The sequence below is a fragment of the Megalobrama amblycephala genome, linkage group LG2 (assembly GCF_018812025.1).
Source record: "Megalobrama amblycephala isolate DHTTF-2021 linkage group LG2, ASM1881202v1, whole genome shotgun sequence".
Taxonomy (NCBI): domain Eukaryota; kingdom Metazoa; phylum Chordata; class Actinopteri; order Cypriniformes; family Xenocyprididae; genus Megalobrama; species Megalobrama amblycephala.
In genome coordinates this window covers 62429346-62447304 of record NC_063045.1, presented here as the reverse complement: position 1 = coordinate 62447304, position 17959 = coordinate 62429346, and the positions used below count along the sequence as shown (strand labels likewise).

General features: G+C 39.1%; 1 protein-coding gene across 1 annotated transcript; it reads right to left on the bottom strand.

The window, feature by feature from the left end:
* Window positions 1-435: 435 nt before the first annotated feature.
* On the bottom strand, window positions 436-17729 carry vaspa (vasodilator stimulated phosphoprotein a). Its single transcript, XM_048181393.1, is given in 15 exon segments — window positions 436-1349; window positions 1435-1492; window positions 1574-1646; window positions 5446-5514; window positions 5776-5827; window positions 5926-5959; window positions 6035-6080; window positions 7322-7464; window positions 7566-7751; window positions 7754-7883; window positions 8993-9062; window positions 9151-9331; window positions 9733-9904; window positions 17371-17495; window positions 17584-17729. Coding segments are annotated over 14 exon segments (1257 nt in total). The 5' UTR covers window positions 17376-17495; window positions 17584-17729; the 3' UTR covers window positions 436-1311.
* Between the last annotated feature and the right edge of the window lie 230 nt (window positions 17730-17959).

Genomic DNA, 17959 nt, shown 5'->3' with positions numbered 1-17959 from the left:
TTTGACCTGTGGAGGGCAGTAATACACTTAGCAATGTCTACACTGCCGGAATTCCAATAGAGAAGAAGAAGAAGAAGAAGAGAGCTAGTTCAAGATGAGCATTTATGGTTAAAACGTATATATATATTTTTTTTTTTTTAGAAAATGTCCGATGGTTTCTCTAGATGAGACTCTTATTCCTCGTCTGGGATCATGTAGAGCTCTTTGAAGCTGCACTGAAACGGACATTTGGACCTTCAACCCGTTGAACCCCAGTGAAGTCCACTATATGGAGAAAAATCCTGGAATGTTTTCCTAAAAACCTTCATTTCTTTTCCACTGAAGAAAGAAAGACATTAACATCTTGGATGACATTGAGGAGAGTAAATTATCAGGAAACTTTAATTTGAAAGTGAACTAATCCTTTAAATTTTCCCTCACTTGAATGCTGTACTGTTTATTTAAATACATTTATTTATTTTTGTCCAATCTTACATTTTCTCTTTCCACGGAGGCCCCAGTTTGAAAACCCCCTGGTCAAACACAGATCTGAGAACAGCAGATGATAAATAACATGTGGTCGGATTATTACAGATGTAAACAACTAACAAGTGACAATATTACTACATGAGCAATAATTAAAACATGCATTAGATGGAATGAACAGCAGCGGATCAGAGAAATATGAATAGAGGTCATTAATATTCACACGCACAAAACTGATGCAAGAAAACAGAAGTGCAAGGCAGCGGATGTAAAAATAAGGGTAAATGCAAGTATGTAGGCATCTTGTTTTCCAGTACAAACATTCTTAAATCAAGATACATTTACTTGAGAAGCAAAATGACATAAGAAGACTTGTTTTATGAAAAATGTATCAAAATGAATTGAGTTTATGCTTAAAATAACACAAAAATAAAAATTCCTTTTGAATTTTAAGTTTATCACTACTATTTTGCTCATTTTAAAAAATTCTGTCACAAACTCAAAAAAATGTAATTTATTTTAAAGATGCTATTTATCTTAAAAATGATTCTTACTTCTATTAATATAGTATAAAATTATGTATTTTTGGCCATTGACTGACAAGTGGCTGCAGTGCGCTTGCAGAGAGGCTCCGCCCACACTGTGTGTGTATGTATATCTGGAGCTGAACTGAATTTCATACCAGTTTTGTGATTGGTTGTTATGTGGTGTGGGAGTAAATGTATCTTTATTTTGTTCACAAATACTGAGGAAGATCATTTTTCGCAGTGCATAAGAACGAAGCGTCTTGTGTCTGTGGTTTGAGCAGACGTCTCTTCATCGTCCTGATGTTCACGCGTGACGCTGCTACACCACGCTGCTCTTCTGCAGCTCCTCCAGCAGAGCTGTGGATGAAAACAACAAAACAGCATCAAAGCAAGAACCGCACTGTATTTCCCTCAAGAGCAGCAGAGGAAGAGCAGGACTGACCGCTGATGATTTCATCTTTGGCTTTCTGCAGCTCTTTGCGCATCTCCTCCAGGATTTCCTGTTATCACACACACATCATGCTTTAATAAGTCAGTCTGTTCAGAAGAGAAACGAGTCGGTGTGTGACGGAGCTGCTGACCTGTTTGAATTTCTCCAGATCTGAAGAGTCTCTGGATCCAGTGTCTGCTCCGGTGCTGCTGCTGGGCCTCGTCCTGAAAGAGCCACAGACACACTTCAGCGCTCACGAACACAGAACCCTCGGAAACACACAAGAACCCATAGAAACACACAAGAACCAGACAGAACCCACAGAAACACACAAGAACCCATAGAACCAGACAGAACCCTCAGAAACACACAAGAACCCATAGAACCAGACAGAACCCTCAGAAACACACAAGAACCAGACAGAACACTTGGAAACACACACGAACCCACAAAAACACACAAGGACCCAAAGGACCAGACAGAACCCTCAGAAACACACAGAACCCACAGAAACACACAAGAATCCATAGAACCAGACAGAACCCTCAGAAACACACAAGAACCAGACAGAACACTTGGAAACACACACGAACCCACAAAAACACACAAGGACCCAAAGGACCAGACAGAACCCTCAGAAACACACAGAACCCACAGAAACACACAAGAATCCATAGAACCAGACAGAACCCTCAGAAACACACAAGAACCAGACAGAACACTTGGAAACACACACGAACCCACAAAAACACACAAGGACCCATAGAACCAGACAGAACCCGCAGAAACACACAAGAACCCATAGAACCAGACAGAACCCTCAGAAACACACAGAACCCGCAGAAACACACAAGAACCCATAGAACCAGACAGAACCCTCAGAAACACACAAGAACCCATAGAACCAGACAGAACCCTCAGAAACACACAAGAACCAGACAGAACCCTCAGAAACACACAGAAACACACAGAACCCACAGAATCCATAGAACCAGACAGAACCCTCAGAAACACACAGAACCCACAGAAACACACAAGAACCCATAGAACCAGACAGAACCCTCAGAAACACACAAGAACCCATAGAACCAGACAGAACCCACAGAAACACACAAGAACCCATAGAACCAGACAGAACCCTCAGAAACACACAAGAACCAGACAGAACCCTCAGAAACACACAGAAACACACAGAACCCACAGAATCCATAAAACCAGACAGAACCCTCAGAAACACACAAGAACCCTCAGAAACACACAGAACCCTCAGAAACACACAAGAACCCTCAGAAACACACAGAACCCACAGAATCCATAGAACCAGACAGAACCCTCAGAAACACACAGAACCCGCAGAAACACACAAGAACCCATAGAACCAGACAGAACCCTCAGAAACACACAAGAACCAGACAGAACCCTCAGAAACACACAAGAACCAGACAGAACCCTCAGAAACACACAGAACCCACAGAATCCATAGAACCAGACAGAACCCTCAGAAACACACAAGAACCCTCAGAAACACACAGAACCCACAGAAACACACAAGAACCCATAGAACCAGACAGAACCCACAGAAACACACAGAAACACACAGAACCCACAGAATCCATAGAACCCGACAGAACCCTCAGAAACACACAGAAACACACAGAACCCACAGAATCCATAGAACCAGACAGAACCCTCAGAAACACACAAGAACCCTCAGAAACACACAGAACCCTCAGAAACACACAAGAACCCTCAGAAACACACAAGAACCCTCAGAAACACACAGAAGCCACAAAATCCATAGAACCAGACAGAACCCTCAGAAACACACAGAACCCTCAGAAACACACAAGAACCCTCAGAAACACACAGAACCCACAGAATCCATAGAACCAGACAGAACCCTCAGAAACACACAAGAACCCTCAGAAACACACAGAACCCTCAGAAACACACAAGAACCCTCAGAAACACACAGAAGCCACAAAATCCATAGAACCAGACAGAACCCTCAGAAACACACAGAACCCTCAGAAACACACAAGAACCCTCAGAAACACACAGAACCCATAGAACCAGACAGAACCCTCAGAAACACACAAGAACCAGACAGAACCCTCAGAAACACACAGAAACACACAGAACCCACAGAGTCCATAGAACCAGACAGAACCCGCAGAAACACACAAGAACCCATAGAACCAGACAGAACCCTCAGAAACACACAGAACCCACAGAATCCATAGAACCAGACAGAACCCTCAGAAACACACAGAACCCTCAGAAACACAGAACCCATAGAACCAGACAGAACCCTCAGAAACACACAAGAACCCTCAGAAACACACAGAACCCATAGAACCAGACAGAACCCACAGAATCCATAGAACCAGACAGAACCCTCAGAAACACACAAGAACCCATAGAACCAGACAGAACCCACAGAAACACACAGAAACACACAGAACCCACAGAATCCATAGAACCAGACAGAACCCTCAGAAACACTCAGAACCCTCAGAAACACACAAGAACCCTCAGAAACACACAGAACCCATAGAACCAGACAGAACCCTCAGAAACACACAGAACCCACAGAATCCATAGAACCAGACAGAACCCTCAGAAACACACAGAACCCTCAGAAACACACAAGAACCCTCAGAAACACACAGAACCCACAGAATCCATAGAACCAGACAGAACCCTCAGAAACACACAAGAACCCTCAGAAACACACAGAACCCTCAGAAACACACAAGAACCTCAGAAACACACAGAAGCCACAAAATCCATAGAACCAGACAGAACCCTCAGAAACACACAGAACCCTCAGAAACACACAAGAACCCTCAGAAACACACAGAACCCATAGAACCAGACAGAACCCTCAGAAACACACAAGAACCAGACAGAACCCTCAGAAACACACAGAAACACACAGAACCCACAGAGTCCATAGAACCAGACAGAACCCGCAGAAACACACAAGAACCCATAGAACCAGACAGAACCCTCAGAAACACACAAGAACCCATAGAACCAGACAGAACCCACAGAAACACACAGAAACACACAGAACCCATAGAACCAGACAGAACCCTCAGAAACACACAGAACCCATAGAACCAGACAGAACCCTCAGAAACACACAAGAACCCTCAGAAACACACAGAACCCATAGAACCAGACAGAACCCTCAGAAACACACAAGAACCCTCAGAAACACACAGAACCCATAGAACCAGACAGAACCCACAGAATCCATAGAACCAGACAGAACCCTCAGAAACACACAAGAACCCATAGAACCAGACAGAACCACAGAAACACACAGAAACACACAGAACCCACAGAATCCATAGAACCAGACAGAACCCTCAGAAACACACAAGAACCCTCAGAAACACACAGAACCCACAGAATCCATAGAACCAGACAGAACCCTCAGAAACACACAAGAACCCTCAGAAACACACAGAACCCTCAGAAACACACAGAACCCACAGAACCCATAGAACCAGACAGAACCCTCAGAAACACACAAGAACCCTCAGAAACACACAGAACCCATAGAACCAGACAGAACCCTCAGAAACACACAAGAACCCTCAGAAACACACAGAACCCATAGAACCAGACAGAACCCACAGAATCCATAGAACCAGACAGAACCCTCAGAAACACACAAGAACCCATAGAACCAGACAGAACCCACAGAAACACACAGAAACACACAGAACCCACAGAATCCATAGAACCAGACAGAACCCTCAGAAACACTCAGAACCCTCAGAAACACACAAGAACCCTCAGAAACACACAGAACCCACAGAATCCATAGAACCAGACAGAACCCTCAGAAACACACAGAACCCTCAGAAACACACAAGAATCCATAGAACCAGACAGAACCCTCAGAAACACACAGAACCCTCAGAAACACACAAGAACCAGACAGAACCCTCAGAAACACACAGAAACACACAGAACCCACAGAACCAGACAGACTGAAGCATGGAATACCTGCTCAATGGAGCCGTGGTTGCCGGAGAAACTGGGCTCTTCTCCTGAGTCTTCGGCGCTGAGTTCACCCTGATTAAACCAGTGTGCTTATCGTTAACTAAATCTACTACAAACATTTTTGTTAAGTTGAAATGAAATAAAACATAAAAACATTAAATAAAAAAACTATGAAAAATAAAATAAGCTGAAGTACTACGATTATTAACAATAAAAATAACATAAAAATATTTTTAAAAACAAAAACCAATACAAATGACAAAAGCACATAACAAAATAACTAAAAATAAAATGAAAACTGAAAATGTAAAAAATAAAAAGGCGCGACTGTACCGTGAAATGGACGACGGTTTCTCCCAAGGCTTCTTCACCACGTCTGCTTTATCTGAATGGGAAACATGAAGCACATTTGAGGTCACGACGTGAAGTGAACCGTTCTCTGTAAACAGGAAGTGTGGTGAGATGATGAAGTGATTTTCTCACCTGCAGATCTGGAGTCGTTGCTCACAGAATCAGCCTGAAAACAGAAAGCGCAACAGAAATCAGAGTCGCCTTCACACAGAGATCAGTACTAAAACACAAACATACTTACGCTCGCGTCTTCCTTCTTCACCGCTGGAGTGTCAGCAACCTTTCTTCTGTAACACAGAGATGAAGATCTTTCAGTAAGGCTGAAGACTGATGGATGTGACTCGTGAGCCGCTTTATTCACAGTCACTCTCTGAAACCGTGATTTCAGAATGACTCGCCTCTGAACGCACACACCCAGCTGACAAAAACATGATCTAAGAGCCTTCTGATAACGTTCCCATAAGTTATGAAAATTATACATTTCTCTGAACGTTCAAAGTGTCCAGTTTTTTTTTTTATATTTTCTTTTTTTAAAAGTTTTCTTGGTTATGTGAGCGTTAAGGAAACATTACTGGCTCTTTTATTCAGAAGGCGGGACTCATTCCGCTTATATCGTGCGATGCACTTTCTCTTATTCATAGTAATGAGTGTACCATCTTTGTGTCTAAATGAAGTCTTTGGTAAAGAACTGATTATGATTTGACTTTTTTGACTTTAGTTAGTGTGTAATGTTGCTGTTTGATCATAAACAACATCTGTGAAGTTACGACACTCAAAGTTCAACGCAAAGAGAGATATTTTCTTTTACAGAAATTGCAACAAACGGCTGGTAGGGACTACAACGAGTTTCTTCACAGATTTGTGACATCACAAACCCTAAATTTACATAAACCCCGCCCCCGAGAACACACAACAAAGGGGGCGGGGCCATGTTGGGCTGCTTTAGAGAAGAGGAAGAGTTGTTGTAGTAGAGTGTTGTTGACATGCCGTCATTTTACGCCGGACTGCTTCACAAACGAGGGTCAATTCAACACAAAAGATGAACATGACGGCACATGCTAGTGGATGAGTTGAATCAACTCCACAGCAACTACATCAATTTATCCACTAACCATTCAGAAACGTCTAAAAGTTGTAACTTCTTCCTGAGTCTCTCCATCAGTGTCGACTCCGGTTTGAACAATGTAAGGCTGAACACTTTCGTCATTTTGGCTGCGTGAGATTCTCCAGCTTTGTTGTTGTTGAGCTGTTAAAGCTCCACCCTCTTCTGGAAAGGGGGCGGGAGCAGCAGCTCATTTGCATTTAAAGGGACACACACAAAAACGGCGTGTTTTTGCTCACACCCAAATAGAGGCAAATTTGACAAGCTATAATAAATGATCTGTGGGGGATTTTGAGCTGAAACTTCACAGAGACACCAGAGACTGATATTACATCTTGAAAAGGACATAATAGTTCCCCTTTAACAAAATGTATGCAATAGTATTCCAGAGCAAATGTCATATAAATGTGGTGGCATTTAACTCACCTTCGAGCGAGAATGGCGCTCATTTCTCCCATCAGTCCTCCTCCACCTCCTCCTCCGCCTCCACCACTGCTGCCTCCTCCTCCTCCTCCTCCTCCTCCTCCTGCACTGGCGCTCGCTGCAGGAGCCGGTGCTCCACTGTCCTCCTGCACATCCAGAGAAGAACCATGAGTGTTCCTCAACACTTTTGACTCTAAGGGTCCTCATTGTACACAACAATATTCAGGTGAATTTCAGTCTGACTGACCTTGGCCACTTTGCGTAGTTTAGCTGCGGCGAGTGCTGCGGCCAGACCTCCATCTCCTCCTCCTCCTCCCCCTCCTCCTCCTCCTCCACCAGAGGGCGGGGGCGGTGGTGGGGGTGGAGCTCCTCCTCCTGAAGGAGGTGGTGGTGGGGGCGGCGGCGGGGGTCCTGGAGCAGGTGGAGGTCCAGGGGAGGAGGAGGAGCAGGAGCAGCAGAGGCCGGAGCGGGAGGAGGAACAGGGGGCGGGGCTGGAGCAGCAGACGCCCGTCTCTCTCGCTCCATTCGCTCCTGCTCCTGTCTTTCTCTCTCTTGCTGCTCCTGCCTGAATAGACACACGAATTACACTCAGCGTCTCACTGACGTCCACATGAAACCCATTTCAAATTATGAATTAATAAACGCACAAATAAATCAATAAAATAAATTAATTAATTACTGCACAAAAAATAGATCCACAAATAAATAAAATTAATTAATTCACAAATAAAATAAATACATTATTTAAAAAAAGAAATACAGTAATTAATGCACAAATAATTAATAATTACAATAGATTAATTAATTAATGCACAAATAAATGAATAAATGCAAAAATAAATAAAATACAAAAATCAATTAATACACAAATAAATTAATATATGCACAAATAAATCAAATAAATAAATAAATTATTTAATGCACAAATAAATTAATAAAATAAATTCATTAATATATGCACAAATAAATAAAATTAATTAATCAATTAATGCACAAATCAATTAATAAATGCTTCACATTACAGAAGTGATATAATGGGTATTCCATCTCAGAGTATAAATATAAATTAATTAATGCACAAATAAAATTAATAAATGCACAAATAAAATAAATAAATTAGTAAATAAATAAATGCATTACTTAATGCACAAATAAATAATGAATAAATGCACAAATAAACAAAAATATATAAATAAATTAGTTAATAAATAAATTAATGCACAAATAATTTAATAAATGAATAAAATAAAGTAAATTAATAAATGCAAATATATAAATAAAAATTTCAGAAGGGCAAAAAAATAAAACAATCAAAATATATAAATAGATATAAATATTATATATTATATGTTCTCAGAGGGACATAAATAAATATATACATTATATTCTCAGATGGAATACCCATTATATTACTTCTGTAACGGGACGTATTTCAGAGTGAAACAGGATTTTCAATGAGAAATAAATGTGGGCGGGACTTGATTTCATTGGTTGCTGAATAAGAGGGACTGATGACATCAGCTGGGGAGGAAAGTTGTTACATTCTGATGTTATATTGATTTGTGTAGAATAACATCACTGATGACGAATCGCTAACAATAAGTGAAGTGAATCAGGATTGATTTGGACTGCTGTGCAGGTCTGATCTAATGATGAAGATGATGATGTTCATACCTCCTCCTCTGCTCTAACTCCTCAGCGCTCGGGCCGTTCTGAGGCGGTCGAGGAGGAGGAGGACACGCACCTGTACGACAGAAACCAAATCACACCGATCAGACATAACTCTAAACATACAGGTAATGTGAGATAGTGATAATTCCTGATCATCTGACCCGTGTCCGCGTGACCGCTGAGCACGTCGAGCGCGTGCATCATGCCGCTGGCGAACAGAGCCGCGTCCTCCTTACTGCCGAAGTTCAGACCCCACACCTGCCGCGCGTCCCGCCACTGGTGAAACGTGGGAGTCGCCTGGTTGTATTTGATCCCGCGGACCAGAGGACAGTTAATGACCACCTGCACGGATGAACAAACCAATGGGTTTGTGTTTGTTTGTGGTGTCGTGCAGAAGACTGCAACGCATCAGCACACTGACAAGATTTACAGGAAATGAAAGACAATTCAGAAGCTGTGAGACCGAAACGTCTCTGAGAAAACCACAGAGATCTGCGGCACAAAACACGGCACTTTCTCATGATGCCCAGCACGGACGTTAACAGCGATGAGTGCATTAACACGCCATACATGAAGATCGTCACTGTAAAACTGAACATACAGTATCTGCAGACACAATCTCTGTGACTTCCTCCTTCCTCATGCTGTGGCTTCACACACACGCTGAACTTCCCATGATTGTCTAAAGCCGTCTCACACGTTTAATGCACTTTTATCTGTTTTTAATTGAATTTATGAGTTACCTGTTGATCCGCCTGCTGTTTGCGTCCCACCACCCTGAAGCTGTTGTTACTGGGGTTCTGGAAGATGTGGATCCGGCTGACGGCCTGAGCGCCGGAACCGGCCGGTAACCAGCGCTTACTGCCGTCATCGTACATCATGACGGTGGCCCGCGCCTGACAGATACTTTGTTCACTGGCAAACACAACAGGACATGATGTTAAAATCACTTCAGAAACTGTGCTTCTTACATTAAAACATGAACTGGCTCTATTCCAGCTGATAGGGAACGTTTTCAGAGCGTTCTGGCAACGTTATGAACAAACGTTCTTTCGGTAACGTTAATAGAACGATTATTCAGAGTTATCTGGTTAAAATGTTACTACTTGTTTCAGAACGTTCAGAGAATATTCAAAAGTAACGTTCACACAATGTTTGAAGAATGGGATGTTCACATAACGTGTTTCTAAGAACATTCAGAAATCATGTTTTCATAACTGAGCCATCTCATGCATGAATTATGATAATCCCAGTCAGGGTTTTTTTTGTGTTTTTATGTGTTTTTATTGCTCTTGGGGCATGAAAAACAAGATTTGAGATGTAGTTTTTTTTGTTTTTTGTTTTTTTACACATATTCTTCAAAGAGATTTCCAGATGTCCACTTGAGTAGACGGCATGTGTTTATGGTTTAGAGATACTGTATTAAACATAATACAGTAATAACACAGCAATATTGTGTGTATTTAATAAACCATTCAATAAAATTGTATAAAATCATGTGAAAACTATAAAATATATACAAAAAGCGAAATATTGCAAACGCAACTGAACTTCATACAAGTTGAACTTCGCGTCCTCATGCTCTGATATCAGCGATCTCTGCAGCCTGTTCACAGTAAAACTGTGGAAACCCAATTCAGATGCTCCTCCAGTGTACCAGAATATGTTGATTTATCCTTAGCTGATAATTCTGATTGTGTTCAAGAAGGGCACATTTCTAACAGCTCTCCTCTGAGAAAACCTAGCGATCAGGTGTTTTCAATCTCATCTGAAATGAGCAGTGTTGGGGGTAATGCATTACAAGTAATATGCATAATGCAATCAGATTACTTTTTGATGTTACATCTAAAAGTAACACTACAAGCAACATGCATTACGTAATCAGATTACTATTTGATGTTACAAGCAACGCATTACAAGTAACACGCATTACGTAATCAATTACTTTTTGATGTTACATGAAAAGTAACAACAAGCAACATGCATTACGTAATCAGATTACTTTTTGATGTTACATGTGAAAGTAATGGATTACAAGCAACATGCATTACGTTGTCAGATTACTTTTTGATGTTACGTGTAAAAGTAATGCATTAAGAGTAATGTGCATTATGTAATCAGATTACTTTTTGGTGTTACAAGTAATGTATCACTATAAGCAACATGCATTACGTAATCAGATTACTATTTGATGTTACAAGCAACGCATTACAAGTAACACGCATTACGTAATCAATTACTTTTTGATGTTACATGAAAAGTAACACAACAAGCAACATGCATTACATTGTCAGATTACTTTTTGATGTTACGTGTAAAAGTAATGCATTAAGAGTAATGTGCATTACGTAATCAGATTACTTTTTGGTGTTACAAGTAATGTATCACTATAAGCAACATGCATTACGTAATCAGATTACTATTTGATGTTACAAGCAACGCATTACAAGTAACACGCATACGTATCAATACTTTTTGATGTTACTGAAAATAACAACAAGCAAAGCAACGGAATCAGGTTACTTTTGATGTTACATGTGAAAGTATGGATTACAAGCAACAGCATTACGTTACAGATTACTTTTTGATGATGTGTAAAAGTACATTAAGAGTAATGTGCATTACATAATCAGATTACTTTTTGGTGTTACAAGTAATGTATCACTTAAGCAACATGCATTACATAATCAGATTACTTTTTGATGTTACAAGCAACGCATTACAAGTAACAACATTACGTAATCAATTACTTTTTGATGTTACATGAAAAGTAACACAACAAGCAACATGCATTACGGAATCAGGTTACTTTTTGATGTTACATGTGAAAGTAATGGATTACAAGCAACATGCTTTTTGATGTTATTATGCATTAAGAGTAATGTGTTATCAGATTACTTAACACAACAAGCAACATTTGATGTTATGTGTAAAAGTAATGCATTAAGAGTAATGTGCATTACATAATCAGATTACTTTTTGGTGTTACAAGTAATGTATCTTTTTATACGTGAAAAGTACTATAAGCAACATGCATTACATAATCAGATTACTTTTTGATGTTACAAGCAACGCATTACAAGTAACACGCATTACGTAATCAATTACTTTTTGATGTTACATGAAAAGTAACACAACAAGCAACATGCATTACGGAATCAGGTTACTTTTTGATGTTACACGTGAAAGTAATGGATTACAAGCAACATGCATTACGTTGTCAGATTACTTTTTGATGTTACGTGTAAAGGTAATGCATTAAGAGTAATGTGCATTACGTAATCAGATTACTTTTTGATGTTACATGAAAAGTAACACAACAAGCAACATGCATTACGTAATCAGATTACTTTTTGATGTTACAAATAATGCAACACTACAAGTAACATGCATTACGTAATCAGATTACTTTTTGATGTTACAAATAATGAAACACTACAAGTAACACAACAAGCAACATGCATTACGTAATCAGATTACTTTTTGATGTTACAAATAATGAAACACAACAAGCAACATGCATTACGTAATCAGATTACTTTTTGATGTTACAAATAATGAAACACTACAAGTAACATGCATTGCATAATCAGATTACTTTTTGATGTTACAAGTAACGCATTACAAGCAACAAGCATTATGTAATCAGATTATTTTTTGATGTTACAAGCAACGCATTACAAGTAACATGCATTACGTAATCAATTACTTATTGATGTTACATGAAAAATAACACTACAAGCAACATGCATTACGTAATCAGGTTACTTTTTGATGTTACAAGTAATGCATTACAAGCAACATGCATCACTTAATCAAATGACTTTTTGATCTAACAAGTAACACGCATTACATAATCAGATTACTTTTTGATGTTACATGTAAAAGTAGTGCATTAAAAGTAATGTGCATTACGTAATCGGATTACTTTTTGATGTTACAAGTAATGCATTACAAGCAACATGCATTACTTAATCAAATGACTTTTTGATCTAACAAGTTATCCATTAAAACTAATGTGCATTATGTAACAGATAAATCGCCATATGTATCTCTAACAGAGTTCACTGTAAAGCATTATCTAGTGTGAAAGCTTACATTCATCTGCACAGTCTCGCAGAGCCGAAGCACAACCAAAACAATGTTTTTCAACAAAATGCATGCAGTTTTTTTTTGTTTTTTAACCTTGTTTTTAGGGCCAAAAGTTACATAGTGTACCTTTAAAATACCATTGCATTTTAAAATATTTCACAACCCAACTGTTGGTGGGCAGAAGAGACTTTTTTCAAAAACATTTTAAATCTTTATTCCAAATTTTTGATTGGTGTGTGTATATATAGTTCAAGGTACATTTACTATGTGTGTGAGTGTGTGTGAGTGTCAGTAGGATGTGGGAAACCTTGTCTGTCCTCCTGTGCAACACTCTCAGTTAAACAACATGACACAATATTTGACTTCCGTTCATATTCACTCTTAAAATAAAGGTTCTAAAAGTGAGTTTTCAAAGCAATTCCATAGAAGAACCATTTTTGGTTCCCCAAAGAACCTTTCAAAAGAACCATTTAATCTAAGTCTGAAGAACATCTTAAAAATTTAAAGAACCTTTTTCCAATATAAAGAACCTTTTGTGGATGGAACCACTGATGCCAATAAAGAACCTTTCAGACATTCAGGCGTTCAGCGTGTTTGATTCTTGGAAACCAAAGCAGAAAAACACCAGCTGATTTAAACACACTGACACTCAAACATGAAGAGACATGATATTATCACTCTTAAAAATAAAGCTTCTTTATTGGCATTGATGGTTCCCTGAAGAACTTTTAACATCCATAGAATCTTTCCATTGCACAAAAGGTTCTTTATAGCGTAAAAAGATTCTATACATTATTAAAATGCTCTTTAAACTAAGAAAAATAATTCTTTAATAGAATTAATCACTGAAAAGTTCTTTGAAGAAGCAAAAATGGTTCTACTATGGAATCACTGCAAAATAATGCAGTAATTATTTGTGTCTATATACTTATTTTTCAGAGTAAGACCCTGCAGTGCTGCAAGTCATGCTAGTGTTTTGGGGTCAGTGTGTGAGTTATGAAGAGCGCAGTCACTCTAAACGTGTTCAGAAGCGGATGTGAGAGCAATAAGACATGGCAAGAGGAAGCAGAAGAACAGAAGTGCAGCTTAATCGAGGGTTAGATGTGTTATTGACCTGACGCTAATATGAGAACACAAAAATATAACAGATTATATTTAATCACACTGAAGAGAAGAAGAGAAACGAGCCGGAATGCATGTGATAAACCATATCAGAGTCACTAAACACTCATGTTCCTTCTGTTTCATACGGTTTCTCTTGAATACATGAAGCTGTGCCTCGGATTATTTATTAAAGTTCATGTAAATGAAATGAATGTTCTGTTGACAGATCATGTGTGAGATCAGAGAGCAGCAGTAACTCTAGATCAGTGTAAAGGTAAAAAGAGAAGCATCTGAATATCTGACAGTGAACCACAGACTCAAACGATTCAATAATCACTAACAATCTGATCTTATGAAAAAACAAGAGATTCAGACCACAGTCACATTTGATCAACAGGATCAAACACACACACACACATGCACAAACTCACACACACACATGCACAAACTCACACACATGCACAAACTCACACACACAGACACACACACATGCACAAACTCACACACATGCACAAATTCACACACACAGACACACACACATGCACAAACTCACACACACAGACACACACACATGCACAAACTCACACACACATACACACACACATGCACAAACTCACACACACACATGCACAAACTCACACACATGCACAAACTCACACACACAGACACACACACATGCACAAACTCACACACACAGACACACACACATGCACAAACTCACACACACAGACACACACACATGCACAAACTCACACACATGCACAAATTCACACACACAGACACACACACATGCACAAATTCACACACACAGACACACACACATGCACAAACTCACACACACATACACACACACATGCACAAACTCACACACACATACACACACACATGCACAAACTCACACACATGCACAAATTCACACACACAGACACACACACATGCACAAATTCACACACACAGACACACACACATGCACAAACTCACACACACAGACACACACACATGCACAAACTCACACACACATGCACAAACTCACACACACATACACACACACATGCACAAATTCACACACACAGACACACACACATGCACAAACTCACACACACATACACACACACATGCACAAACTCACACACACAGACACACACTCAAGTGAAAAACTAGAGGTTTTTCGCATTTCGTGGAAAGAAAGCATTACTGCATACAGAAGGCCTTAAAAGATCTGCTTATTTTTCGACTCTCTTAGAAGAAAACAAACACAACCCTAGATATTTATTTGATACAATGGCTAAATTAACGAGAAATTCTGACATTTCCAAACAGCACAGCAGCAATGACTTTATGAGCTTCTTTACTTGCAAGATTGACAATATTAGAGCGTAAATTATAACCATGCAACCGTCTACGACAGTATCGCGTCAGACAGTGCATTGTAGTGTCCCTGAGGAAAAATTTAATTCATTTACTTCAATTCATTGTCTAAACTTGTTAAATCATCAAAATCATCCACATGTATGTTAGACCCTATTCCGACTAAGCTATTGAAAGAGATGCTTCCAGAGGTCATAGATCCTCTTCTTAATATCGTCAATTCATCTTTATCACTAGGATACATACCAAAAACTTTTAAGATGGCTGTTATTAAACCTCTTATTAAAAAACCACAACTTGATCCTAGAGAATTAGTCAATTACAGGCCGATCTCAAATCTCACTTTTCTGTCAAAAATACTAGAAAAGGCAGATTCATCACAACTATGTTCCTTTTTAGAAAGAAATAGTATCTGTGAGGATTTCCAGTCAGACCGTACCATAGTACTGAGACTGCTCTCGTCAGAGTTACTAATGATTTGCTCTGATCATCAGATCGTGGTTGTATCTCTCTATTAGTGTTACTGGATCTTAGTGCTGCATTTGACACTATCGATCACAATATTCTTCTAAATAGACTCAAACTATGTTGGCATTAGTGGAATTGCATTGGCATGGTTCAAATCATACTTATCTGACCGTTATCAGTTTGTAGTAGTAAATGATGAGATGTCATATCAATCACAAGTTCAATATGGAGTACCGCAAGGCTCAGTACTAGGACCGTTGCTACCCTTGGGAGATATCATTAGGAAGCATGGCGTTGATACTATATTTCTTCGCGCCCTGACGAAACGTACCAATTCACAACATTAACGGAATGCATAGCTGAAATGACTAGTAATTTCCTACTACTTAATTCTGAAAAAACAGAGATTCTAATTATTGGACCAAAAACTCCCGCACATGCTTTTCATAAAACATTATTATTATTATACATATGCAAAACATAGATACTTCTTGGTCCTTTATGTCAGTGATTATCACATGTGTGTGTGTGTGTGTGTGTGTGTGTGAGTTCATTCTGAAGGAATCATTCAGTCCTGCAGCAGCATCTCATTGTAAACCTGCTGAAGAGACTCAAAGCACTGAACTTCAGAATCATCGTTGACAGATTCACACATAAACTAGCAGGAAGAGCATTAACTAGTTCACTCGAGTGTGAGTTTGAGCTGCTTCACTTCCTCAGTGATGGAGAATGAAGCAGGAAGCAGATGAAACTCAAACCGTGACAGAAATTAAATGGTTCAAAAGCGTTTAAAGAGAATTCGAATGAACAGGGAACGTTCTGGCAAGGTTCTCTCAAAGTTATGAACAAACGTTCTTCCAGTAACGTTAATAGAACGTTTCTGGACTGTAACAATGTTTGCACAATGCATTATTTGTACGTCAATCATAGAACGTTTTTACCTGAAACTTTTAGTTCAACATTGAGAAATAATGTAGTTCAAGTTAGTACTTGAACATTTCACAGAACATTGAGAAATAATGTTTCATAACTGCAGTGAACTCACACGATATCACTAAAATACATGTTTATATTTCTGTCCCATCAAGTTTCATAGATTGTATACTGATGGAACTGACATGATGATGGTGAACTGAACTGAATGATGTTGATCTGACAGATTCTTGAGTTTTAATGAAATGATACAAAACGACAGTAGAAAAGTTTGAGTCAGAAACATTAGCAGTCTTAAAAATGAAAGAGTACTTCATGAACCCTTCAGTTGACGAAAATGACTCAATAACAGCTCATATTTACACTAAACACAGCTGATGCATTACAGTCTGATGATTTAATGAAATTAAACTCACCTCATTATCGATGGAGATCGATCTCACGCGCACTGCTGAGCGACTGAACATCCGCTGAACATCAAACAGTTTCCTGGTTTCAAAGAGGGAAACAGAAATCAAACACTGAACGAGCCGCTCGAGATCTGAGGGGGAAACATATGAATGACTGATTAAATAAAGAAGTTCAGTCCTGCTCCTGACCTTCTCATGTCTGGCTTATTAAACACACACCTGTCGTTATCAGAGATGATTGACAGGCGCTCTGTGAGATGATTGACAGTCAGAGATCAATACATGAGTTGTATATGAGTATGAGTTTTTACTGCATGAATGATCAGTTATCGTTCATTGACTCTTCAAATGACTATTATGATGGTGATTTACTCGTGAGCTCTTTGCTGAACTCTAGTGGATGTTTTGTGTCCAACATTTATAAATGTCTTCGAGGACTAAATAAAGGCATGTCAGCTCTCTTCAATCACAGTTCAATTGTTGACTGTATTTCTATTAGATTGTATTTTATGTTTATTCTACAGAATTGGTGCACAGTCGTCTTTAAAAAAAATTGTTTGTATGCAAATTGTTTAATATCCAAGGTACACATTTC